This window comes from Lynx canadensis, chromosome A2 (assembly GCF_007474595.2).
Source record: "Lynx canadensis isolate LIC74 chromosome A2, mLynCan4.pri.v2, whole genome shotgun sequence".
NCBI lineage: Eukaryota > Metazoa > Chordata > Mammalia > Carnivora > Felidae > Lynx > Lynx canadensis.
The window spans coordinates 11657931-11685292 of NC_044304.2; the positions used below are offsets into that span (position 1 = coordinate 11657931).

The 27362-nt window shown below is 46.5% G+C and overlaps 2 protein-coding genes across 10 annotated transcripts in view; both read left to right on the forward strand.

The window, feature by feature from the left end:
• Positions 1 to 4665, forward strand: part of LOC115505521 (cytochrome P450 4F3) — an 18757-nt gene extending 14092 nt beyond the window's left edge. For all 5 annotated transcript variants that reach the window (XM_030303188.1, XM_030303174.1, XM_030303181.1 and 2 more), the window contains 4 exons: positions 3504 to 3637; positions 3734 to 3798; positions 3984 to 4066; positions 4439 to 4665. In XM_030303188.1, the coding sequence (XP_030159048.1) occupies positions 3504 to 3637; positions 3734 to 3798; positions 3984 to 4066; positions 4439 to 4616 (460 nt within the window). In that variant the 3' untranslated portion in view covers positions 4617 to 4665. The remainder of the gene's footprint in view (positions 1 to 3503; positions 3638 to 3733; positions 3799 to 3983; positions 4067 to 4438) is intronic.
• On the forward strand, positions 4118 to 26276 carry LOC115505561 (C-type lectin domain family 4 member G-like). Of its 5 annotated transcripts, XM_032591495.1 has the most exons (9): positions 4118 to 4122; positions 8510 to 8517; positions 21869 to 21944; positions 22110 to 22220; positions 22451 to 22504; positions 22586 to 22675; positions 23014 to 23165; positions 24031 to 24134; positions 25905 to 26276. In XM_032591495.1, exons 3-9 carry the CDS (start codon positions 21908 to 21910, stop codon positions 26029 to 26031), a joined length of 675 nt encoding a protein of 224 aa, XP_032447386.1. In that variant the 5' UTR covers positions 4118 to 4122; positions 8510 to 8517; positions 21869 to 21907; the 3' UTR covers positions 26032 to 26276. The 5 variants fall into 5 exon arrangements, with proteins under 5 accessions (XP_032447386.1, XP_032447393.1, XP_032447395.1 ...); XM_032591502.1 differs by lacking the exon at positions 22451 to 22504; XM_032591504.1 differs by lacking the exon at positions 24031 to 24134 and having other exon boundaries at positions 25905 to 26015.
• Positions 26277 to 27362: the final 1086 nt, after the last annotated feature.

Sequence of the window (27362 nt, forward strand, 5' to 3'; positions counted from 1 at the left end):
GTACTATTTTCCACAGTGGCTGCATGAATTTAAAATCCCACCAACAGTGCCCAGGGTTCCTTTTTCTCCACATCCTCATCAGCATTTGTTATTTCTTGTCTTTTTGGTAATAGCCGTGCTAACAGCTGTGAGGTGTGAGGTGATTTTTCCTTGCGGTTTTGACTTGGATTTCCCTGATAATTAATGATTTTGAGCATCTTTTCATGTACTTATTCATAATTTGTGTGTCTCTTTAAAAAAATGTCTATTCAGGGGTGCCTGGGTGGCTCAGTCAGTTGAACGTCTGACTCTTGATTTCAGCTCAGGTCACGATCCCAGGGTCATGGGACTGAGACCCGCACTGAGCTCTGTGCTGAACGTGGAGCCTGCTTGAGATTCTCTCTCTCTCTCTCTCTCTCTCTCTCTCTCTCCCCCCGTCTCTCCCTCTCTCCCCCTTTGCCACTCTTCCACACTGTCCCCTGCCTCCCCTCTAAAAAAATAAATAAAAATAAAATGTTTATTCTGATCATTCTTCTGCATACATTGATAAGCCATTTGTATTTCTTGTTATGTGATTAGTACTCATCTTTATTTTTCTCTTTGAGTTTTTCTCTTTTTTTCATATTTACTTACAATAACTCATTTAAAGATTGCCTTTTGACTTTTGAGGGGCACTTCTAGTTAATTGTTATGGAGACAGATTTGTCCAAATTTTCTTTTACAGTCATACTGTCTAGCCTTATGCTAGGGTTTTGTGGGCTTTTCTTACCAGATGTTAGGGCTTCACTTACTTGTCTCTCCTGTTCCATGGGTCTATTTTCCTATTTTTGCAGCAATGCCACACTGTTTTTTGTTTGTTTGGTGTGTTTGTTTGTTTTATCACTGCATCTTTGTAATAAGTCTTTTTTTCTTTAAAATTTTTTTTAATGTTTATTTATTTTTGAGACAGAGAGAGACAGAGCATGAATGGGGGAGGGTCAGAGAGAGGGAGACACAGAATCTGAAACAGGCTCCAGGCTCTGAGCTGCCAGCACAGAGCCGACACGGGGCTCAAACTCACGGACCGTGAGATCATGACCTGAGCCGAGGTCGGCTGCTTAACCGACTGAGCCACCCAGGTGCCCCTGTAATAAGTCTTAATACCTGGTAGAGTGAGTTCCTTTTCTTTAATATTTCACTAAATATTTTTTCTTTAATGGTTATTTATTTTTGAGAGAGATAGAGAGAGAGCAGGGAAGGGACAGAGAGGGAGACACAAAATCTGAAGCAGGATCCAGGCTCTAAACTGTCAGCACAGAGCCTGATGTGGGGCTTGAACTCATAAACCGTGAGATCATGACCTGAGCTGAAATTGGCCATTTAACTGACCAAGCCACCCAGGTGCCTCTTTAATATTTCATTTTTAAAATGACCTAGCACTTCATGATCTTCTATTCTTTTGGAAACGTTTTGGATTAAGTTTATCAAATTCTTAAAACTACCAGGTAGATTTTCATTTGAATTGAACATATTCTATAGGTTGACTTGAATATATAATTGACTTGTGGAAAACAGATTACTTCATAATATGAATGCATACCATTCTAGAATGTGGAAGAAATACCCCATTTTTGGATACTGAAATACTCTTTAGTCTTTTAATAAAGTCCAAAATTTTTCTTAGAGATCTTATACATTTTTGGTTAAATTAACCCTAAGATATATTTTTTAATGTTTATTTTTGAGAGAGAGAGAGAGAGAGCAAGTGCATGCTCTAGTGGGGGAGGGGGAGGCAGAGGATCTGAAGTGAGCTCTGTGCTGACAGCAGAGAGCCTGATGTGGGACTTGAACTCACGAGGACTGAGATCATGACCTCAGCCAAAGATGGACACTTAAATGACTGAGCCACCCAGGCACCACAACCCTAAGATACTTTCATTGCTATGGTGAATCATATCTTCTATTGGGATTGAGAGAAGTTTATAAATTCATTTGGAATATAGAGATTTCATATCTAAGTTTAATCCAGGTATTTATTTCTTCTTCTTCTTCTTCTTCTTCTTCTTCTTCTTCTTCTTTTTCTTTTATTTTTTCTAATTAGTTGTTATTTCAACATAGAAAAACAATTTTTTCATTTGCATATACATTTTGTGCCAGTGAACATAGTAAATACTAAGTATGGAGTCTTGTATCCAAAAACATGTTTTCAATAAAAGCTTTTGGAACAACTGGGGAGCTATCCAGAAAAAACTTAACTCAACCTGCTTCTCATGTATTGTAACATGACAACATCAGGATGGAATCAAATATTTAAAAATTTTTAATGTTTATTTATTTTTGAGAGAGAGAGAGAGAAAGAGAGAGCACGAGTGGGGGAGAAGCAGAGAGGAGAGGGAGACACAGAATCTGAAGCAGGCTCCAGGCTCTGAGTTGTCAGCACAGAGCCTGGTGTGGGGCTCAAACTCACAAACCATGAGATCATGACCTGAGCCGAAGTTGGATGCTTAACCTACTGAGCCACGCAGGTGCCCCAGGATGGAATCAAATTTAAAATAAAAAATAAAAGTGCCTTAAACGCTTTAGAGAAAACTGTGGGAAATTATTTTATAGCTCCATAATAAGGAAGCCCTTATTTTTGACAAAAGTGCCAGGAAATATACAAGAAGAGATTGCTGTACTGTTGCCTGAAAAAGATAAAGAGCAGTGTGTATAGTATATAGTATGCTACTGTATAATTTTTTTAATGCAAAAAAGTAGCTCTGGAAGAATACATTAAAAAAAAAAAAGAACCTAGGCAAACTGTGAGGATGGGAAATGAGTGAGTTGAGTCGTAAGAATGGTGTTTTATAATTTTCCAGTTTTGAGCCAGTTAACTATATCATTAAAATTTACATCACCACACAAATTGAAGGGGATTAAAGAAAAAGAATTCACCCCCACACCCCCTTACTGGATCTTCAATGTTTATAAAAGGTTTCTGGTGTATTCTCTTGTGTTTTCTAAGCATAGAATCACTATCTGCCAACAATGACACACTTACCCCCACATTTCAGATTGCCTTACTCTCTTTTTTTCTTGTCTAATTGCATTAGCTAGGATCTCTAGTACCATGAGAAATAAAACATTGGATCTGTTTCTTTTGTTTCCTACTCATTGCCTTTTGATTTTGCTCTCTTGCAGTAAACAATATTTAATTTTTATGCAAAATCGTAAACCTTTTTGTGGTTGGATTTTGGGTCTTGTGCTTTGGACAGAAAACCTTCTAAAAATACCCAGCTAAATTTCCTCTCCTATTTCTGTGATACTGCCCTTCTTTTCCAAATACCACTTTATCGAGGTGTGATGGACACATTAAAAAGCTGTACATCTTTAAGGCGCACAACTTAATGGGTTTGGAGATATTTGATCCATCTGGAATTTATTTCGTTATAGGGAGAGATGATCTCATGGGGCAGTAGAGAACTGGGGTGGGGGTGGGGGGTAAGGGTCTCTGTTTTTGCTCCCTGGATAACTGTTGCGGGGCGGGGGTGGGGAGGGGTCCTTAGGGACGACCTGGCCCAGTTGCCTTTCCTGACCATGTGCATCAAGGAGAGTCTGCGGTTGCACCCCCCGGTCACAGTCGTCTCCCGCTGCTGTACCCAGGACGTCGTGCTCCCAGATGGCCGGGTTATCCCCAAAGGTGCCCACAAGAACAGGGGGAGGAGCCTCGTGGGCAGGAAGAGGGGCCCATCAGGCAGGGTGAAACCCTTCCTGACGGGCCCCTCCCCTCCCACAGGTGTTATCTGCCTCGTTAGTATTTTCGGGACCCACCACAATCCATCCGTGTGGCCAGACCCTGAGGTGCTGCCTCCCCCTCCCTCCCCTCCACCCACCCTCATGCTTGGCCACTTCCCTAGCGGGGCCTAAGGGAGGGCTCAGGGTTCTGACCTGGCAAGTCACTCCCTCCATGAAACGCACACCTGTGTCTCCAAAGCCTGCTGTCCTGGGAAACCCCATCCAACAGTCCCGCGTCTCTCCGCCCCCAGGTATACAATCCTTTCCGCTTTGACCCAGAAAACATCAAGGAAAGGTCTTCCCTGGCTTTTATTCCCTTCTCCGCAGGGCCCAGGTGAGGAGGGGATGTGGTGAGGGCAGGGGCCTGGGCATGAGATCCCAGACGTGGCTGTGCGGGTGGAAAACGGGGTGTTGAGGATGGTTCTCCTTCTCTCCCCTCCTCCAGAGGTTGCGGGTAAAGTCCTGGGCAGTGGGGGGGTGGCTGGGTCCAAAGAGGGCTCCGCGGTGTGCTCAGAGTCCCTTCCCTCTGTCTGGGAGTTCAGGGCTGGGATCTGAGCCAAGCTCAGGGACCCCCGTATGGGGGTCCCGGGCACGGTTAGTCCCCTCCGGTATCCCTGCGGGCGGGGCTGGCGGTCCCCGGCCAGGTTCGGGGCGCGACGGGACCTGCTGGGGTCCCTGGCGAGTGAGTGCCCACTGCCGCCCGCAGGAACTGCATCGGGCAGACGTTCGCCCTGACCGAGATAAAGGTGGTCCTGGCGCTCACGCTGCTGCGCTTTCGGGTCCTGCCCGACAAGGAGGAGCCGCGCAGGAAGCCGGAGCTCATCCTGCGCGCCGAGGGCGGGCTTTGGCTGCGGGTGGAGCCGCTGAGCGCGGGCCCCCAGTGACCCGCCAGCTCCCCCTGGCTTGGGATCCACCCCGACCCTACACACGCCCCCTGGCGGATTCCCAGGACTAGACCTGTGTGGTCTCCTCTGCTGGGGCGCCACTGACAGCCAGCAGGGGGCGCTCGGGACCTGCGGGAACGCAGGGAGGGGTGGGGGGTGGAGGGGTGGGAGTAGGGGTGGGGGTGGGGTGGAGGGGTGGGAGTAGGGGTGGGGGTGGGGTGGTGGGTGTGTGAGCGCAAGACCTTGACAGCCTTTCCAGCTGACCACAGGCACGCGCCCATGCTGATTGCGGGTTCTCCCAAAATCAAATCTATGGTCACTCAGATAGAGAATAAAGCAAAGAAAAGCATACTAAAACTGTATATTTTCCCAATAGTCTCTAATTTCAACAACTGGTAAGGGGTCTCCAGACTGCCTGCCAGCCCTCCCTCCATATACCCCCTGCTCCTTACACACACATCATATCTCACATCAGAGTGCTACATTTGTTCCAAAGGAGGGACCTACATTGACACATCATTATTATCTTGGTGTTGTGTATTTGGTGGATTTTGACAAATGGATAATTGAAACAGGGTGCTGTCGAAAAACACCACCAGATGCCGAATAGAAGCGGGGCAATATTTTATTCATGGCGGGGCCAAACCTGATCTCCTGATCTTAAGGAGAAAAGTGCAGAGAATGGCTCCGAACAAAGGTAGCAGTGAGCTTATATGGATTTTAGCAAGTCAGAATACATCATTATTTAGTTAACCAATTACAATTTACAACATTTCATGGTAGCCAATTATATTGTGACATACAGACCTTAGTTTTGGTGGGAACCTATCAATTTAAAGTTCTTTGTCCTAAGAGGGTTTAAAATGACCAATCATGGACACCTAAGATACCATGAGGCAGTCAGTTGGAGACTTTTTACATGTTGGTCTTTGCCTAGGCCAGATGTTGGTAGAAGGGATAGGGGAAGGTTTTGTAACCTAAGTTATCCATTTAGCAAGCAGGCGAAGTTACGGAAGTGAGATAGGGCGGTTAGTAATTTCCGATAATCCTAATAGGGAACTACATAAGCTTTTATCTCAATTATTCATGAAAGGTGAGTTTAAGCCAAACTTATATACAATAAGCTTTCTGATATCTTATAAGTTGACCTATTACAATAATGACATGTATCCATTATTATAGTATCATACAGAGTAGCTTACTGCCTTAAAACACCCCTGTGCTCTGCCTCTTCATCTCTTCCTCCCCTCAGCCCCTGGCAACTACTGATATTTTTACTTTTTCCGTAGTTTTGCCTTTTCCAGGATGTACGGCAGTTGGAATCATATTGTATGTAGACTTTTCATGCTGGCTTCTTGTACTTAGTAATAGGCATTTAAACTTCCTTCGTGTCTTTTCTTGACTAGATGGCTCGCTTGTTTTTAGTGCGGAATAAAATTCCGTTGTAGGATGTATTATCTATTCATTCACCCACTCTGATTTATTTTTAATCAGGTTCATGTGTTACTAAACCAAAATAAATATTTAAATGTAATATAATATCAAATACAAAGATATGGAAAAGAGAAAGGAAACCAAATAAAAACGAAACCCTCAGGGCACCAAGAAAACTAGTAAATCTGGATTATTTCCTAATGAAGCAAACTTTTGGGTTTTTTTATTTTTAAAGTTTATTTATTTATTTTGAGAGAAAGGGTGCACTCACACAAGTGGGGGAGGGGCAGAGAGAGAGAGGGAGAGAGAGAAAATCCCAAGCAGGCTCTGCACTGTCAGCACAGAGCCTGATGCAGGGCTCAAACTCATGAACCATGAGATCATGACCTAAGCTGAAGTTGGCCGCTTAACCGACTGACCTACCCAGGTACCCCTGAAGCAAAATTTTAAGTGAAACTAACGGAGTGTAGTAACAGGATGTTTGCCATTTCCAGTGTGCTTTGGGACAGAGAACAGAGACATTGATTAATTCAATAAAAGTCTGGTAAATGGATGGCAACTCAGTGATCATCCCCACTTGGAAGTTATGAGCCATCTCAGACTCACTGTGTCTAAACCAAATTCTTCATTTTCGCTGCAGACCTGCTCCTTTGCTGATCCAAAAAGTGGCTTCATTGACTTGGTCTGCAGACAAGTGCCTTTTTAAAGCTGTTTTTTTTTTGTCACTTAATCTTACCGCAATGCAGTTGAACACATAAAGAGATTACTTTGGAATTCATTGAGTGTTTTTTGGGCCAAATACATGATTAATTTCTATAAATATTCCCCATGTGCTTGAAGAAAATGAGTCTTTTCCTCCCTGGGTGTACATTTCTCTATTTTATAGCTCAAACTTTTTTTAAAAACAAGTTTTCATTCATTCATTCATTCATTCATTCATTTAGAGCTTGAGCATGAGTGGGGGAGGGGCAGAGAGAAAGAGGGAGGGAGAGAGAGTCTTGAGCAGACTCCACCCTCAGCGCAGAGCCTCATTTGGGGCTCGAATTCAGGAACAGTGAGATCATGACCTGAGCCGAGACCAAGAGTCAGACACTTAACCAACTGAGCCACACAGGTGCTCCATAGTTCAAAGATGCAGTATTTAGATAATAGATTCCTTAGTCTGAGTCTTGTCTGCTTTAGTTGTCAATTTTTAAGATAAAAAAAGCTCCAAGTATTGGAATTGATGCTACTGTGGATTACCATTTACTCCTTTACGTATGATGAGTTTATGTCTACTGACAATCTTTTTGACCCCTTAAAAATAGATAGCATCTTTGTGACATAAGATACTTTTCCCTTTAATTGTATCAGATATTGATAATAGGATTGCCACCCCAGGTTTAATATTTGTTGGCTATATCTTTTGTCTATTTTCTAAAATATGAGGTGATATTCATATAAAATTAACAATTTTGAAATGAACGGTTCTGTGGCACTCAGCAAGTTCACCATGTTGAACAACTATTGCTTGTATCTAGTTCCAGAACATTTTCATCACCTTAAAAGAAAACCCTGTTCCTAGTGAGTAGTCACTTTCCATTCCCTTTTTTCTAAACCTTTCCGTATTCTTATGTTTTAATTGAGTGTCTTGTATACACCATGCTGTAAGACATTTCTTTCTTTTTTTTTTTTTAAGATTTTATTTTTAAGGAATCTCTACACCCAACATGGGACTTGCACTCACAACCCTGAGATCAAGAGTCGCATGCTCCACTGACTGAGCCAGCCAGGAACCCCAAGACATTTGTTTCTTATTTAAATCAAATCTAAAAACTCTCTTTTAACTGGTGATTCTAACCCAATTACATTTATTCATACATTAGGAGTAATTCTTACATTAGAAGTTTATTGCCACTGGGGTGCCTGGGTGGCTCAGTTGGTTGAGCATCTGACTTCAGCTCACATCATGATTTTGTGGTCTATGGGTTTGAGCCCCACATCAGGCTCTGTGCTGACAGCTCAGAGCGTGGAGCCTGCTTCAGATTCTGTGTCTCCCTCTCTCTCTGCTCCTCCCTGCTTGTGCTCTGTCTCTGTCTCTGTCTCTCTCTCTCTCTCTCTCAAAACTAAATAAATATTTTAAAAAGTTTATTGCCCCTGACTTTTCATATTTTCTATCCACTGTGTATTCTTTTTAAATTATTTTCTTTTGCCCATATATACCTTTTGGATAGGTCAAGGGTGGATGATGAACCAATATTATGTAGCTGGTAAAAAGTTATGATGTCTACAGAGAAGCATAGGGCATGTATGTAATATCAACATACTTCTGTAACTAGTGTGTAAATATTTATGCATGAGCATAAGAATTGAAGGTCAGTATAAAAATGTGGTCATGTGATTCTCACAGGTTTCTTTGAAGAGGTCATTTAAAAATTATTTTTGGAAGGGGGGGCACCTGGGTGGCTCAGTGGGTTGAGCTTCCGAGGTCGGCTCAGGTCATGATCTTGCGATTTGTGAGTTCGAGCCCTGCATTGGGCCCTCTGCTGTCAGCACAGAGGCCACTTCAGATGGTCTCCCTCTCTCTCTCTGTCTCTCCCCAACTTGTGGTCTCTCCTAAATAAATGAACATTAAAAAATTGTTTTCAATTCCACTATACTTACCATACAGTGTTATATTACTTTCAGGTGTACAATACAGTGATTCAACACTTGTTTCCGTGCTCATCACAAGTGCACTCCTTAATCCCCTCTGGTGGCTACCAGTTTGTTCTCTATAGTTAAGAATCTGTTTTTTGGTTGGTCTCTCTATTTTAAAGACGTCATTTTTAAGGTTGGCCAGGCAGAATGGCATTAAGGAAAGAAAACTAATTTTTTTTAATGTTTATTTATTTTTGACAGAGAGAGAGAGACAGGGCATGAGTGGGGGAGGGGCAGAGAGAGAGGGAGACACAGAATCTGAAACAGGCTCCAGGCTCTGAGCTGTCAGCACAGAGCCCGACACGGGGCTCGAACTCACAGACTGCGAAATCGTGACCTGAGCCGAAGTCAGACGCTCAACCGACTGAGCCACCCAGGTGCCCCAAGAAAACTAATTTTAAACACAGTGACATTGGGATTTAAGTGCCAGCAGAACCCTAGCTTAGGAGCCTCAAAGAGGGTTATAAAGCTCTGATAGACCCAGGACCATAGGAAATAGAAACCACTCAACAATCCTGATTTTTCTTTTCCCTTCCTGTTGAATCCAATTCTTAACTTCAAAATTTAAATGAAAAGTAAATAAAAGTGTTGGGAAGTGACCTTTCCATTAACTCTAAAGGAATCTCAAGAATGACCACATTTGGGAGGGGCTATAGGACATTGGAGGCTAAAGTGACACGAGGACAGGAAGCATGGCGCCCAGGAGCAGCCCAGGGAGTGTCCATGACCTTGGAAAGAAGATCACTTTTGGAGAGGCAGCTTACCGCTATTCCCTTCTCACCTAGATGCCTAGATTCTCTTTCCCACATTTTATTTCATGATAAACCATCTACAGATCTGTCTCTGTGCTGATTCGGGAAAGAAGAGAAATGTGGGAGGTCTGAAGGGCAGCAGCAGTTTCCTTTCAAGGACAAAGGAGAATGACTGAGAGTAGTGGGGGCAGCTCAGGGCACCTGCTGTGTCTGAGGGCTGCACTGAAGCTCCTGGCCCAGGGAGCCAAACCTCTGATGAGGTTTTGGGGTGATGGGGGGGCTCGTGGGGTCTGGAGCTGACGGCCAAGAAAGAATTCTGGAAGACTTCTTTGGTGCAAAAAAGGTGATTTTCTTAAAGCATGGGGACAGGACCCATGGGCAGGAAGAGCGCATTCGGGTCCTGATGGGTACCTCATTATATACCCTCTGGTTGGGAGGGGGTCAGGGATAGAGTAAGTCTCTAAGGAATTTTGGAAGCAACCTTTCCAGGACCTAGCTGTTGCTAGGGAAGTGCCACTAATTACCATTTAATACAACCTCAGTCATGAGACCCTTTATATGTATATCAGGGGCCATAAGCTTGGAGTATGGTTGCCAGCATATATCCTGGGGCAGTTGAGATAAAGGAAGTTGATTTACAGGATCATTGAGGTTGGGATAATGTTAAACTGAGGTTCTCTTTTGCCCCCAGCAAAGTGTCATCATCGAGGCAGCTGAACTCCTAGAGGGAGGTCACTTTGCTGGTTTCAAGGACTTGTCAATGGGCTGTAGGCAGTAAGGGAGTTTAGTTTTTCATTTGCCTTAGTTTCCCCAGCACCATGGTAAGCACTTAAACCCCTTTCCTTTGTTCTTGGGTAGCCGGGAGTGTCTGAGGAATATCACATAGATCCCACCTGGGAGTGTGTATGCTAGCCTGTATTTTGCCCTCAGCCTGCTTCATACTCCCTCATCACCTCCAGCCAGGCTGCAGGAAACAAGTGAGATAAGACTTGGTCAATGTACACCTTTACTCCACCCAGACAAGCTGGATTATAGGTTTATGGCTCTTCTCCTTTGACCCCATTAGCCTCTGCCCCTAACATTCCTTTGTATGGAAGGCTCAGTTGTGTGTGGAGAATTTTAAATCATTTCCATAAGTCATGCTTTAGTCTAGGATCCAGCATCCAGGCAGAAGGAGGCCAGGTGGATGTGCCCATCTCTTCTGCCTTATCAGGAAGAAAATGAGTATCAGAAAATTCACTACCTAGTGAGTCAGAGGGTGAACCTGGAAATCCTCTGGTGAGAGTGTATCTGTGGGGAACAGGCAGCTCTTCTCTGCTGCCTGTCCTCCCTTGAATGAATTTCCCTCAGGATGATGGGAACAAATTCCTTTGTTCTTTGCCCGACAGAGACTCTGATCCTCTGATGGTCACTTTCCTCAGCATTATTCTGACAAAGGAGAAAAGACTGGCCTGCTGGGACCCGGGTTGACTAGAGTGACCCAGGTGCCCCCAGTGTCCCTCTCACAAATGAAGGAGCCCACCAAGCTGGGGGAGAGATTGGCGGAAGAAAAGATGGCCATCGGGATGGGACAGCCTGACTGCTGTCAGGATGGGGTGGGAGGCAGGGGGGAGCTGTACCCTCCTCTTGGTCCCCAGCTTGGGAGGTACTTCCTGTGATCCACCCCTGAAAGTTGGAGCCAGACCCAGCAGGATTGAGAGTTTCCCTAACAAAGAGCGGCGAGTGAACAGGGTCAGAACACGGGTCAGAACGGAGGCAGGCAGCGTGACAGTGAGAACACAAGCCCTGGGGTCAGGCACAGCTGGTTCAAATCCCAGCTCTGCCCCTGAAGAGAGGACTTGGCTGTGGGTGAGGGAACTAAACTCTGAGCCTCAGTTTCATCATCTGTGTGGTGGGGACTCTAGATGAACCCACCTCAGAGGCTGCTGGAAGAAGTTTCCGAGAAGACTCAAGGGCAGCGTTTACTTCAAGGACTGGCACACGGAATGGTATTCTTATTCATACACCATGGCCGCCTGTAGGAAGAAGGGCATCATGGTGTGTGGAGGGTAGAGGATGGGCTTGGGGAAGTGTCTGGAAGCACTAATGAGAAGACTAAGGGAGGAGAGGAGAACTTCTAGAAACAGAAGAGCAGCTCACAGGCCAGCAGACCTGGATCTGGCCCCTGGCAGTGGCAGCAAGGCTGTCCTCCTCCCCCTGAGGCCGGCCTTACCACCCCCAAGCTCCCCCGTGTCAGCTACTGGCAGTGCAGCTGAGCTCACTGGGGGAAGTTTCTGGCTTCCTGAATGGGGAACACAGGCCAGGCAGAGGACGGGGTGGAGAGACCCGGTCTGGGGACAGTGAGTGGTGGGGGCTGGGCCAATTCCCCTTGATCCTTGGGTGTCAGATATCTGGGCTGGAAGGGGGAGGCAGACTTCAGATCTGGTGGGGTTTGAGGGTTCAGAGAATCCTGGAGCCAGGCTGGAGGCTGAGGACCATGCATTTGCTCTCTCCCCACACCTCCCAGACCTGAAGATGCTGCTCAGTAGGTACATGAAAAGATTCTCGTCATCACTAATCAACAGGGGAATGCAAACCAAAACCACATTGATGTACAGACTTGTCCTATCACCATGCCGTATGCCTGAACCGATTGTAACCTTGTATGTCAACTATACGTCAATTTAAAAAATAAATTAGGGGCACCTGGGTGGCCCCGTCGGTTAAGCGTCCAACTTCGGCTCAGGTCTTGATCTCACGGTTCATGGGTTGGAGCCCTGCATTGGGCTCTGTGCTGACAGCTCAGAGCCTAGAGTCTGCTTTGGATTCTGTGTCTCCCTCTCTCTCTGCCCCTCCCCTGCTTGTGCTCTGTGTCTCTTTCTTGCTGAAAAATAAATAAATATTAAAAAATTTAAAAAAATAAATTAATTTAAAAACCACATTGAAATGTCACCTCACACATGTTAGAAAGGCTAATGTCAAAAAGGTAAGAGATCACAGTGACTCTCGAGGATGTGGACAAAGGAGAACCCTTGTGCACCCTTGGTGGGATTGGAAATCGCTGCAGTCACTCTGGAAAACAGTATGGAGGTTCCTTAAGATATTAAAACTAGAACTACCAGGTGATCCAGAAATCTTGCTTCTGGGAATTTATCTGGAGGAAGTGAAATCACGATCACATAACGACATCTGCGCCTGTGTGGTCATTGCTTCATCACTCACAGTGGCCAGGACACTGAAACAACCTAGATATAATGTGTAATGGAGTGTACATATATTCCCATGTATACTGATGGGGTTTTGGGGTGATGGTGGGTGTCCAGAGCCAATGGCCAAGAAAGAATTCTTGAAGACACCTTTGGTGCAAAAAGGTGATTTTATTAAAGCACATTTACAGAACCCGTGGGCAGAAAGAGCTGCACTGGGGTTGTGACAGGTAACTGGTTATATACCTTCAGGTTGGGAGGGCATCAGGGATAGAGTAAGTCTCTAAGGAATTTTGGAAGCAAGGTTTCTAGGACCTTGAGGGGCTAGCTGTTGCTACAGAAACCATTTATTATTGTTTAGTAAAACCTCAGTCATGAGACCCTTCAGATGTGTATCAGGGGGCCATAAGCTTGGAGTATGGTTGCCAACATATACTTGGGGATGAAAAATAAAGGAGGTTAGCAAAGGAATTTTTATATGTTAAAGGAGACTCACAGGATCCTGGGGGGTCAGGATAATGTTAAGCCAAGATTCCCTTTTGCCCCCAGCAAAGTGTCATCATAGAGGCAGCTGAGCTCCTAGAGGGAGGTCACTTTGCCCGTTTCAAAGACTTGTCAATGGGCTGTAGGTGGTAAGGGAATTTGATTTTTCATTTGCCTTAGTTTCCCACATCACCACGGCAAGCACATGAACCCCTTTCCTTTGCTCTTGGGTAGCCAGGAGTGTCACACATATTCCCGGTGGGGGGGGGGGGCAGTGTGCTAGCTTGTACTTTGCCCTCAGTTTGCCTTATGTTCCCTCATCATATATGATGGAATATTACTCAGCCATAAAAAGAAGGAAGTCCTCCTGTCTTCTATGACAACATAAATGACCTTGAAGGCATTATGCTTAGTAAAATAAGTCAGGGAAAGGCAAATGTTGTATATGACCTCACTCATACACGGAATGTAAAAAAACGTGAAGTCATAGAAAAGGAATAGATTTGTGGTGGCCAGGGGTCGGGGGTGAGGGGAATGTAATTTTGTCAAAGGTTACCTCACTCATTCACACCTACTATACAAGTCTCAAAACCTTTAGGTGTGGCTGGACCCCAAGCTGCCTCCTCAAAAACGATCCACTTCTTCTCTGGGGGTGGAGTTTCTGGTCACCAGGCTCATTTCTTATCCTTGATGAGGCTTGGGGTCTAGCACACCCTCATGCTACCCCCAGTATCATGTGATGGTCCCTTCTGCATCTATCCACCCAACCCTTCTTGGATGAACAGAGCCTGGCCAATTTTTGAGAGAATGAGTTTTGCTCCTTCCTATGTTGGCCAAAGGTGTTGGGACAGTGTAATTTCTGAGTGATTTCCTACAGTGTTGTTTCCTCCCTCTAGGTTGGGAAGGGCTAACCACCATCCCAGGAATTCTCAATAAATTTTTATTCCTTAAAAAAAATAAATTAGGTGTGGCTATTCCACAAGAGAAGGAACAGTAAGTACTGGTTTTTGCCCTAAAACAAAAGCATGTGGGTGGTGGGAGAGAGAAGCCCTCTTTCCCCTCTGTGGGCTCCACCATCTAGAGTAATTGGAATGAGGCTTATCTGTCCAAAGACAGAAAGAAATAAAACCACATGTGGAAATTTCAAAGAAGAGAGCTGTGATGCCATGATCAGAGTCCTGAGGTCGCCTCCCCCAATCTTTGCATGTCCTCGGACAGGAGTCAATGGATTTCTGGTTTTTTAGTTTGGGGGGGGGGGGTTTATTTATTTATTTATTTATTTATTTATCTGGCTAAAATTTACCTTTCTGTCCCTGACAACTGAATCTCCATTCAGTCAGAAAGGAATTTAGGAGACTGTCACTCCTTCCATATCTAATGGGGGAGTCATTTCCCCACTCACATGGTGGGTGTTCCAGACCTCTATTTGAAGCCCTCCATACCCCCTGGGTGGACCATTTCCTTTTTGGACTTTAGTCATGAGAAAACTCTTCCTCTCCTGGGACCTGCAAATCTCAGTCACTCATCAGATGTGGAGAGCAACAATCTCATAAACACGGGAGGCATTCAGTTCAATGCCTAGAACACAGTGCTTTAAGATCACAGCACGCTTTTCATTCCCTTTAAGACATGAATATAAATGTGTAACTCTTTGATTATTTGCTCCTATTCTTGTGAATTATGTTCTTCCCACTTCAAGACAGATGCCAGGAGGGCAGGGACCTCATCTTGCTTGTTCTGTGCTTGAGTTCCCTAGCCTGCAACAGAGAAAGCACTCAGTCAATGTTGGTTGAATAAGTGAATGGATGAGTCCTCAAGACATGGGGTGGTTGGTTGGCTCAGATACCTACAGGACTCTAATAAGTGATAAAACAATATTCTTGATGGGAGAAAAACTCTCTAAAGGCCTGACATGCAAGGGAAGCCATTTTTGATTTCTTTCTTTCTTTTTTTAAGATGTTTATTTATTTTGGAAGAGAGAGAGAGAGAGTGCACGAGCAGGGGAGGGGCAAAGAGAGAGAGAATCTGAAGCAGCTCTGAGTTATCAGCACAGAGTCTGACATGGGGTTCCATCTCACAAACCGTGATATCATGACCTGAGCCCCAATCACGAGTTGGACGCTCAACCCACTGAGCCACTCAGGCGCCCCTTGATTTCTTTGTAAGTCAGCATCACTGTACATAAACTTTGCCTGATTTATGGCCCACAGTCACGCATTGTGCATCTGCTTCGTGAATGAGTGGCTTAAAGGAAAACCATCTTGTCCTTGAGACATCGATCAATGTTCCTGTTCCCTGTGTTCCTTTACAATAAAACTCATGATTCCTGCCTATGTGCTGTGCACTGCATTTAGTGTTAATGTATAATCCAAATCTTTTGGGTCTTTGCAAGATACAAAAAAGGATGCAACCCTGGAATAACTGTTCATTCTCAGGAGCACTCTCTGTGAAGGTCGTGTTTCCCAGACAGCTGTCCTAACTTGGGCTCGAAGAAAACTCTCTTAACTTGTAGAGATTCTAAAAGGTTTGTTCATTTTGTGTGGACACTCCCCAACATTCATTGAGCACTATGAGACAGGTGCCATTAAGCTTTCCTTTCCCACCTGCAGTTGGAGGCTCAGAGAGGTCAAATTTACTTCACCAAGTTTACACAGCCAGAAAGGGGCAAGGTCAGGATTTGAACCCATGGCAGTCTTATGGGAGTCTGTGCCCTAAAGCAGGAAGCTATCCATGTTACTACACAAGTATCCTCTTGCCTGTTACTCTGTGTTTAAGAACCTGAGGACAAATGAACAATTTGCACTGGTGGCCAGCTGGTCTCTGTTTTTCATTTTTATTTTATTTTATTTCTTATTTTTTTAATGTTTATTTTTGAGAGAGAGAGAGAGCGAGAGCATGGGGAAGGAGGGGCAGAGAGAGAGGGAGACACAGAATCGGAAACAGGCTCCAGGCTCTGAGCTGTCAGCACAGAGCCCCAAGCAGGGCTCAAACCCACAAACCCTGAGATCATGACCTGAACCGAAGGTGGATGCTCAGCTGACTGAGTCACCCAGGTGCCCCATCTCTGTTTAATAAATGAAATCAACAAATTATAGAACAAGAAGAAAACAAAGGAAAATAAGTTCCCAGGGAATTCAACAGAGGTGATGTCATGGGATCTCCTTAACCAGCAATTGGAATTCATCTAAACTGGCCATCTCCAGCCCCACCCCAACATTCTCTGTGCCTTCAGTCGGGGCTCCTTGGCATGCTTCCTTGAGAACACAGATAGATTAAAAATATCATAGACGTGACTGGCATTAAGGAGCCCAATGGCACATGCACCCAGCACAATCTGCCAAACTCTGCTGGCATAATAATCCCTAGAAACCAATTCCAAGTTTTGTTAGTGAACGAGCCATGGGATTTTCAGTGACACTTAAGGACTCATTAAAAGTTGGCTCACAATTCCCCACCCTCCACTTCATTTGTGGAAATTAAAGAGTCCCTGGGGATCAGCCACAGACCTGCAGGCAGATGAGATCTGATGCACAGCCCAGGGCCAAGGTGGAGACAGGGCCAGGGACTCACCCCCCTCTGGAGAACTGGTCCCCAGATAGTTTTCCGACTTTGACTCAGGCCCAAACCTGGCCATTTGGTTAACATCAAGAGACAGAAGTGGCAACTGAGGTGACATTCTCTTCCCCCAAGCCACAGGATTCCCAGAGCTGCAAACAGCCGAATGCTACAACATGCACACTGGGGCTCCGGGCAGCAGAACCCAAGCGTGCAAAGCACCTGCTGCCGAGCGTGGCTGCTGTGATCGCTCCGCGCTGCTGACTACGCGGGTGGGGGTGTCCAGAGCTCCGAGGGCGGCTGACAATTCTACTTCTGCAGCAGGCTCCCTGCAGTTATGGGTATTACCTGGCCAACACCGCCCCTCCTTCCCCACTACACTGGCAGCCCTGAGAGGGCAGGACCAATATGAACTTGCTTAGCATTGTGTCCCCCCAGCCGGGCACCTAATAGGTGTTCAATAAAACTGGCTGAGAGAACAAACTAGCCTCTCACTACAACCCTATGGGAAGTCCGTGTGCTGCAAGGTCCCCCTGAGGTGTGAATGGCTATTCCCCAATTTATCTGAAATTCACTGACATCACAGCCAGTCTCCCTCTTGTAAACTGTGTGTCGTCTAATGCCTGTTGGGGTTATGGGGTAACGCACTCTGCAATCTGATCCCCACCTGCCATTTTAGGCCATTTTGAGCCACTCACCCCTCTTGCTGCCCAAGACTCTGTCATGTCGGCCTTACCCTGTTCCTTGGATGGACAATCATCTTTTTGCCTCAGGTCCTTTGGACATGCTGCTCCTTCGGCCTGGTGTACCCTTTCCTCTCACTCTGCCCCTGGAACAAATGTCGCAGCTGAAATGTCACTTTATCCATGAACCCGCCCCCCTATGCCCACCTGTACCCTCCCTACTCTCTGTGGATTGGTATTTGGGCTCCTACAGCCAACCTCCTTCCTTCCCTCAAACTCCTCACCCTCTCGTCTACATTCAGTTATCCATCATCCACCCTCGCCCTTCTACTGTAATGTTCACAGGAGCAGGTATGTCAGTCACGGTGGGCTCCCTGGCGAAGGGCTCAGGCATTGCATACGCAGCTGTTGGACACATGCTGGCTGGGGCTGGACTTCCTCTGAGCTGGAGATAAGAGTTACCTCGTGCACAGTCTTTGGGTACCGAGGCCGGACATGCTTATCAAACTAAGCAGCTGGTGTGCCCTGTTCCGACTTTACCCAGTTATCAAAGAGCAGATCAAGCATGAGGCTTCCTCCCCCCATGCACCGTGAGGGGATGAGGGGGGACTTCTTAAGCAAGACGATGACCAAGGATTTGAAGACTTCTTCAGCTTGACTTAACTGGGCAATCCGCAGTGGGAGTTTTGTCCTATAAACACTCACGGTGTCCCTGGTTTGTGCTACAGATGGAAAGTGACTGGACCCGAGCTCCACCTCTAAGAGCAACTGGACAGGAGGGGGAGACAAGCGAGCGCTGAGGTCATTCAAATCTGGGAGATAAATGCCATGAAGATACAACCGACTCCCAGGACGCCACAGCCCCCCGACCTCCCCGAGAGCCATCGAGGTACAAAGAGCCAGGAAGGAAAGCCACTGACGGTGAACTCACCACCAACACTAGAGGGCGCCGTCCTGTACTTGTGTCTGGGCTCAGGTGGAAGACACAGGGGCGCGGTGCGGTGGAGGGAAGCAGGTGCAGGGCGCTACTCTTGGGGACAGGCTGGGTCTGAGCCACCTCTCCGTCTGCAGCTGTGAGCAAAGGCTCTGGCGCCAGCAAGGGCTGATGGTCGTCTGGGCGACAGAGCCACTTGAACAGTGCTCGTCGGTCACCCCTGGTCAGACCCGGTGGCGAGACCCAGAAATGCACGGGCCTGTCCTGGAGAACGGCTGAGCAGAGCTGCAAGGCTGTGGCTCAAAGCGACTTTGGTTATTGGCCGTTTATCTCCAGTGGCCACACACTCACTGCCGGGCACACAGCAGGTGCGCAGGAAATACCTGTGAGACAAACGAAAGCAGGGTGCCCATCGTTCAAGAAAACATTTGAAATGGGCGCTGAGCGGGGAGAGGGGCTCATGTCGACCAAGCACCTACTGGGTGCCAAGCTCTGCACACATGGTGTCTCTTATCCTCATTCAGCCCCATTTCACAGAAGAGCAGGTGAGGCCCAGAGAGGCCAAACCACTTGTCCGGGGCCACAGCGCCCTCTCCAGGCAGGGCTGCAAGCTGCAGCTGAACTGAGACCTTGGCCTCCACTCCTCCTGGGGCTTGGTATTGACTCCCGTGTGCGATGTTAGCCTGGTATCCTGACCTCTCTGGCCATCCAGAAGCAGCAATAAAAGAGATTTCTCCTTCGTCCTGAGCTCATTTCTTGGTTGACCGTGTGTTTCTCTGATGCCTTTCCCGATTTGAGTTGTGCCAGAAAATCCCCCAGATTCCCCCCACATTCTGGCTCTTCTGCTGTCCCAGTGGGATAGAGCTTAGAGGAGAGTGTTGGCTGGACCTCAGTCCAGGCTGGCACCTCCTTCCAGCCCACTCTCTCCTCCTGGGCCCTAGAGGGGTGGTCCTGCGGTGCCTCCAAGTCCCTTCACATTTTGGCTCCAGTCTGACTCCCCAGCCTCCTCTGAGCTCGTTCTGGACACTTCTCCATGCCTTGGCTCTGCTGGTTCCTCTGCCTGCCGTTCCGTCCCTGGCACCGTGTGCGGGAGACTTTTCATCCTTCAGAGTTCAGCTCAGGTGGCACGTCCCTCCTTTGCCGCCTGCACTGTGGGGTCTCACAGCACTCACTGCATGCTTCCTTCACTGTTTTCTTTAATGCATTTTTATTGAACATTTACTATGTGCAGGAATCATTTTTGATGTTGGGAACACAGCACGGAACCAGTGAGGCACTGTCCCTGCCCTCATGATGTCACAGTGTCATGGGAGACAGCGACCCATGACCAGGTAAGGACAACACTGTATGATAGGGGATCTCCGGGGAAGCGAGGAGTCAGAGAGGCACCAGACCCAGCCAGGGATGGGGTAATCACGAAAGGCTTCCTGGAGGAGGTGGCAGGTGATCTGAGACCAGTTAGTTGAGGCAGATGGGAGGGAGGCATGAGGGATGTGGTGGGACGTGGGGTGAGAGTCTGGTACATTCAAGAAATTGAAAATGCTCCCATCTCATTTTAGCCTAGAGATGCAAAATGAGGGTGGTAGAATTGAAGGAGACATGTCCAATATTCAGCCCTTAGGGGAACCTGCCCTTTCTCCAGAATCCACCTGTGAGCCCAGATGAATGCCTGGCCTGTGTTTGGGGGCTCCTGCTACTACTTTTCCTCAGACAACTTTTCTGGAATCAGGTAAGTCTCCCTTGCACAGGAGGGTGCTCACCTAGTCACTACCAGTGGTCAAACATAACAGGTGGGGACAGGTGGGCCTTAGGGCCCTTCTCCAAGACAGTGCAGGGGCATGTCCTGTCCTTTGCAGGATCCATTCCAAACCCCATTGTCCAGCTTTCAGGCCCATAGCTTATCTCCCCCAAGCTCACCCAGCATGTGGACGTAACCCAACCACACAGTGTCCCATTCTCTACATTACTGGTCTCCGTCCCTCTGGCAGGAATTCCCCTCCCTCTGCTATCAGCCCAGAGAAGGCCTTTTTCATCATCCTTCCAGCGCCAGGGACCACATTTCCCACAGTGACCAGCAGATGTCGCCCTCACAGCCTTGCCCCAGAGCACGATGGCTCATCCTTGCTGGGTCTGGGACTGGATGCGATATATCTCTGTGTCCCCAGAGCCTGTAATAGTTGCTGGCACTTGGTAGAGACTCAATAGATGCCTGGTGTGGAGTTTATTGACCGAGCCACTCCCACTGGCCAGAGTGCAGTTCTCAAGTCTGGAGTTGAACATCCTGTAATAAAACTCATGGATGTAGTGTTTTTGTGGTGTTTGAGGTTTAAGAGTGCCCCCCAAAATAGACATGGGGACCAGGGTTGTCCCTGGAAGGTGACAGGCACCAGAGGGGAGTGAAAAGTTTGAGACAATTCTTTCCTATGGCCAAGACCCACTTGAACTCACTGTGGTCCTGGGGTCCTGGAGTGTTCTTTCTGGAAGCCACTGACAGTCTTGTCTGACCCCGGATAGCAGAGGAGGACTTCCCTCGAGGAATGCCCTTGAAACTGAGGGCCCCCTCTTGTTCAGGACCCAGGTAGGCGTCCTGCTTGGCCAAGTCTAGGAGTATTACTGTGCCTCTCAAAATACCCGTAGCTGTATGTATGGGAGGCTTGTGAATCACCAGACACCATGATCTCTAAGCAGAGAACATCCCTGATTGGTGGGGGATACTTATTCCCATTTTATAAATAGGGAAACTGAGGTTGATAGGTTAGGGGAGTGTATTACATGTCATCAGAGTAAATGAGTAGGAGGTGTGGGGCTCTGAAAACTTTATAAAAATCATGAAAGATAAACAAAGCACAGATTGAAGGAACTCAGAAAATCCTAGCTGGGTGAATTCCAAACAGCATATGGACACACACACACACACACACACACACACACTAGGCAACCTGCTGAAAACCAAAGAAAAGGAGAAAAATCATAATGGCACTCAGAGAGAAAAAGACACGTGAAATGGCATGATGTATGAACGTTTCCTAACAGTGGGTTTGGTAAATAGAAGCCTCTCCATCAACATGAGCTTGCCTCTTCTTACCCCATCGCATTCTCCATTTAAGATGTAACGTCACAAAGCCAACGTGTGGGGAAAGGAGTGGCCACTTGCTCTGGGAGAGCATAAACGTAACTCCAGTGCTGAAATTACTACAATTTTATCTCTGAGAAAATGGGGGATTTTTTGAAACAAATGGAACCAGAAGCCTGAAGGTGCAAATGCACCACAAACTTCGAAGCAGATTTCTGGGGCGGCTACTGTCCCCCAGACCAAGAGAGAAATGACAGCTGCAGAGAATACTTGGGACAGAACACCTTTTCCAAGACGCTAATTCCATCTCCCGGTGGTGTGAATTGGTGATAAGCCATCTAGAGACCTTGGGGGCCTCACTGAGCCAGGAAGGAAACATCTGATGGTTTACGTGGGGTGTGGCATTTCCTAGTATAGGATGGGTGTGTCTTCAACAATAACCAGAAGGGCTGTGGGTAGCTAGACCAGAAGGAGCTGCAGCCACAGGTGAACACAGGCACAGGACCTCACACCATGGAAGGAAAGTATCCGCCCATCCAGGGGAAACCGGGTGAGTCAAGAGGCCCAGGGCAGGAGTAGGTGCCCTCAGTACCAGCGACTGCTCCTTGCTTTCCACTCCAGGGCATGGTTCAGGCCCATCCCTCATCCCTCCACATTCCTGGCATGATCCTGGCAGACCATGTGCACCGCCTCATACTTGACACATTCCCCGCAGCACAGAGGGACCAAAGGCTGCCCCAGGATGACCCCTGGAAGTTTTTCTGCCTGGCAATGACTCTGATGCTGCTTCTACTCGACCTCATCCTAGGTGTGGTCCTGGCTGAGGGTAAGGTGGTGAGCCAGTGGGAAATGGGTGATCACATGGACCGAGTCTTGAGAAGCAGGCCCTACAGGGCTGGGGCAGAGATGGGTCAGTAAGGGGGTGGCTGGACTGCATTGCTGGACTTCATGATTTTAGAGGGAACCTGCCCTCCTCGTCTTAGCCTGCAGTTTGGGGAGTGGGAAAAGAACCGGGTGCTGAAAGGTCTAGAGCACATCAGCACGTGTCTCTCCTAGTACTGCTGTTCTCCAACAAGATGCAGGAAGACCTCAAGCAAATGGACATCCAATGTGAGTGCTGAACGAAACGGAGGGCTTCCTTCCCACACGCACCACCAGGTCTTGATCCGCCTTTCTCTGTGGGCCTCTTAGTTGTGCAGGGTCTGGCAGATGCTGGGCACGAGCGGGACATCGTGTGGGGAGAGGTGTTCCGGCAAACGGAAGCTGTGCGGGCAGGCAACGGTAAGGAGGCAGGGTGGGCTGGGTGGTGGGAACTGGGAGTTGGAAGAGGACTGCTGTTGTCTTCAGCACTGCTGATGGTAGTGGTTCTTATAACACGCGAGCGGGTGTTGGGTTGTTTTAATCGATCCTCTGTCAAGGTGGATGCCAACATAAAGTGTGAGGCCCCTTGCATGTATCACTCTGCCATCTGGTAAGGCCCGGCTCTTGCATGAACACATGGGAAGGTACTGTGCTCATTTTGGCAAAGAGGCACGGATGAACAGGTTTGGATCATTTCACCTCTGGAGGCCAGTGCAGCCTGTAGCCTCAACAGATCTGATGTCCCTCCCCTTCTCCAGAATCCTCCTGCGAGCCCTGCCATGAAAACTGGACGGCATTTCAGGGCTCCTGCTATCAATTTTCCACACAAGTACTGAGCTGGTTCAAAGCCAAGGATCACTGTACAGAGAAGGGTGCTCACCTGGTCATCATCAACAGCCAAGCAGAGCAGGTGAGAAGCAGGGAGGGGTGCTCTGGAGACCCGTCAAGTCATTGCAATCTCATGTCCTTGTTCCCTGTAGAATCCAGTGCAAATCCTGCATTCTGTCCTTCATAATGTCCTTCCGCTGTTTCAGCATGCCACGTTGCCCAGTATTCAGTCCTGCTTCTGAATGATTCTTCATGGTGGCCCTTCTGTCTGGAATGCTTCCTTCTATCTACCTGGACAGCTCCTACCTGTTCTTCATCAGATCAAACTTTGTCCTTCAACATCCTTCCCACCCCCTCTTCCTTAATACAGGACCATGCTGCCAGATCCCTGGTTCATCTCCTTGCACATGGAGAACTTCCTGGCTAGGGGTGGTTCTGACTCATTCTTGAGTCCGTACTGCCTGGAACCAGATTGGACACACTCAGTATGGTTCAGCGGACTCAATGTTTGTCAGTGGAATCCAACTGATTGCCACAACATTTTCTATGGAGTAGTGTCCAGATTCTTCACTCTGTTAACCATGCCCTTGAATAATCCTATCTACCCTTTAACCAGGCAGTGCTCATCTAGGAGCCATACTGGGCTCTTCTTCCCTCATTGAAGTTTCAGAAAATCCTGGAAGGCAGTTGCCATTGTTACCCCCATTTTACAAATGAAAAGCCTGAGGACCGTAAGTGCCCAGAATTTGCTAATTACACAGGTCATAATAATGGTGGAAATGGTCATCTACCTGGAGCTTTAAGCCACTGTGTTCAATGGCGACATTGGAGGACATCCTTGCCCATGGGGTCCCCTAGGTCTTAGTCCCTTTCATGGACTGCTTCCACTGCCATTCTCACCTCTGGATGTAGTCTTTCTTGACTTACTTTGCCTTCTTCTCATGCAGAAATTCCTGAGTCCAAAGGAAAATAATGGCTACTGGATTGGCCTCAGGAAACAATACCCAAAGGGCATTCACAAGTGGCAAGATGGCTCAGTCCCTACCTTCATGTGAGTGTCTCTGTTGGACTCAGAACACCTGAGCTTGTCTGTCCCATTGAATCTTGAAGACCTCTTCCCACAGATTCTCAAATTGCCTCAAGGGTCTGATTTTGGCCTGAACCAAACTTCCTGTCATATTTCCAGTTGTCATGCTTATTGCTATTTTGTTAGCTGCAGATGTGTGTGTGTGTGTGTGTGTGTGTGTAAAAACCATAATTAAACAACATTAAATAGGAAGTTCTTTATTGTAGGAAGTCTCAGTGCCTTTAATACATTGAAGAGAATTGTACACTCTAAGGAGGGAGTAGACAGTGTGTGATGTACCAAGCTTACTGAGAGGCCCAGCTCATCTGGATATATCTGGAGCTTCCAGTGTCCTATAGAACACACCCAAGGAATCACTGCCCAGGGGATCCAGTCCTAACCCCTCCACGTATGATTCAATGACCTCACATTCCGGTCATCATCTGTTTTTGAACTTTTTTCGTGTCTACACACTTGACCAGAACCACACGCTAAGCCTCCTGGACCATCTTGAGTACATCTGCTCTCTTTCACTTCCACTGCTTCTGCCTCAGCTCAGGTCAGGACAATTGCTGTATATCCTGTACTTAGTCTTACCTTCATCAACCCATGCTCTAGTCAAGTTCAAGGGGCCATCTTCCTAAAACACGCCCTTGATATACTTTTTGGAAACATCCGATTCCTCAGTGCCACATGGATAACCTAGAATCTTCAGATGGCACCTTTCAATTCCCACATAGTGGGTGCCAATTCATCTTTATACCCGCATCTCCTACACTCCCAAGGGCTCTCCACCCCCTTGCCACAGCTATGTGGTAAATGACTCATCTTTTTGGATATTGTCTTGTATCTTATCTTTATGCTTTTGTTCCTGCCGTGTCATCTATCTGGAACATCTTTCACTGGCTCGTGTCAAGCTTCATAGAAGAACCCATCCTGTGCCCAGCGTGAATTAATCCAACTCCCTTAATATCCCAGTCATACCCTATGTAGAGTTTTGTAGCTGTGTTAATTATGATCTTCCTTTGCCTATGTATGTCTTGCCCATCAGACAGGCTGCTACTTTAGGGCGGGGCAGACTTCCAACACATGGGTGTGTCTCCAGTTTCCAGTACAGGGCTTGGTACACAGCAGGTGCACAATGAACTATATTGGAATGAATGAGTGAGTGAGTGTTATAAGGATTTCAAGAAATGTTTAGGAAAGAGAGTATGGGATCATTTGACAGACTTGTCACCTGTTATACACCAGACATTCAAATGCATCATGTTCTCAAACTTAATCTCAGAGATCCAGGGATGTTAAGTCATTTGTCCGGTTTGGCCTCATTTGTTTCATTTATAATTCAAGATTATTATTATAAAACAGATGATTATTATAAAACAGTGGTGCTCAAAAGGTGGTGGTTTCTTCCTAGAGACAACTGGCACTGCAATATTTTTGGTTGTCACAATGGAGAGTGAGTAGAGACCAGCCATGCCACTCAATGTCCTACAGTGCCCAGGATGGCCCCACACAACAGATAATGATAAAGCTCCCGATGTAAATATTTCCTTCATGTAAACACAGTGCTGTAATATATGGTTAGGATATTTTACTTTTAGGATTACTCACATATCCCCAAGGAAAGACCTTTGCCAGTAGCCTTATTCTCTTCTGGGATCTTGTTGGTGAGCTCATCTGGGCATGGCTGAGTGTGGCTTGCCCAGCACTGTGGTTAAGGGACCGGGCTGATCCTTGTATTTGTTTTCACAGCAACTGGCGTGATACCAGATCTTCTCACTATGACTGTGCCTTCCTGATGGGTTCTGGCTCTTGGTCCTCTACTACATGCTATGCGCATTGGTATCATTGGATATGTGAGAAGCCACAGGTCTGCTGAGATGCTCCCTTTCCTCTGTCTTCAGTCTTGGGAAAGATTGTCTTGATATGTGACCTCATAACAATTCCCCAGCTTGGCTGCAGAAAAGGGGGTCTCCTGAAAGCCCTAGTCCTCTTGGTAGCGTTGTCTCCCTTTCTTTCCCTTACTTCTAAATTTTGTTGGGGTACATGTAAAATAACACCAGGATGAAACAATGAGCAAAATATATCGTGTAGGACATTCTACAAGACAAATAATCTAGTTTTGAAAAAAAAATGACAGAAAGGCAAATGTCATATTATTAGGTATGATAAAATAAAATATAAATAGATAAAATAAAAGAGTCTTAACTGAGAATAAACTGAGAGTTGATGGGGGGGTGGGAGGGAGGGGAAAGTGGGTGATGGGCATTGAGGAGGGCACCTGTTGGGAGGAGCACTGGGTGGTGTATGGAAACCAATTTGACAATAAATTTCATATTAATTAAAAACACAAATAAAATTTGAATCTCATATAAAAAAATAAAAGAGTCTTAATGACGTAACTCAATGTGTATACCATGTTTGGATTTTTATTAGAAAAATCTTGAAAAAAATCACAATATTTGAGTATGGATTGTATATCAGGAAACATTAAGGCATTTTTATTTATTTGTTAGGTGTGCTAATGGCATGGCATAGACAGATGGTGGATGGATGAATAGATAAATAGATAGATAGATAGATAGATAGATAGAGATATATCACTATATGTTAGTAATCTATACTAACACGAACATGGGTAATACATAGGGGTACATTTGTGTACTCTGTGGGATTTTCTTTAAAATGATAAACCAGGGGTGCCTGGGTGGCTCAGTCGGTTAAGCATCCAACTTCAGCCAGGTCATGATCTCGCGGTCCGTGAGTTCGAGCCCCGCATCAGGCTCTGGGCTGATGGCTCAGAGCCTGGAGCCTGCTTCCGATTCTGTGTCTCCCTCTCTCTCTGCCCCTCCCCCGTTCATGCTCTGTCTCTCTCTGTCTCAAAAATAAATAAATGTTAAAAAAAATTAAAAAAACTAAAATGATAAACCAAATAAGGGGGAAGATTGTAAGAAACTCAATTGGTCGAGTGTTTATAATTATTAAACCTTGAGACACAGGAGTTCATCATTTATTCTGTCTAATTTGTGCCTACAGGAACATTCCACATAAAATTTTAAATTAGTCAATGCAATTCATAGTAACTTGTATAAGGTAAACACGATTCAGAAAGAAACTCAGCAAACTTGTGGTAGAACAGAAATGTCTGAATCTAGAAGTGAGATCTATGTATAGTCCTACTATAAATATCATATTTCACAGTGTGGCATT

Bases quoted from the DNA above. Each gene is read 5' to 3' on its own strand.
- LOC115505561 (XM_032591495.1), top strand. From the start codon at position 21,908: ATGGAAGGAAAGTATCCGCCCATCCAGGGGAAACCGG. The intron at 22,676-23,013 runs GTAAGGAGGCAG...CCCCTTCTCCAG, and splicing joins AGCTGTGCGGGCAGGCAACG to AATCCTCCTGCGAGCCCTGC. The intron at 23,166-24,030 runs GTGAGAAGCAGG...CTTCTCATGCAG, and splicing joins TCAACAGCCAAGCAGAGCAG to AAATTCCTGAGTCCAAAGGA.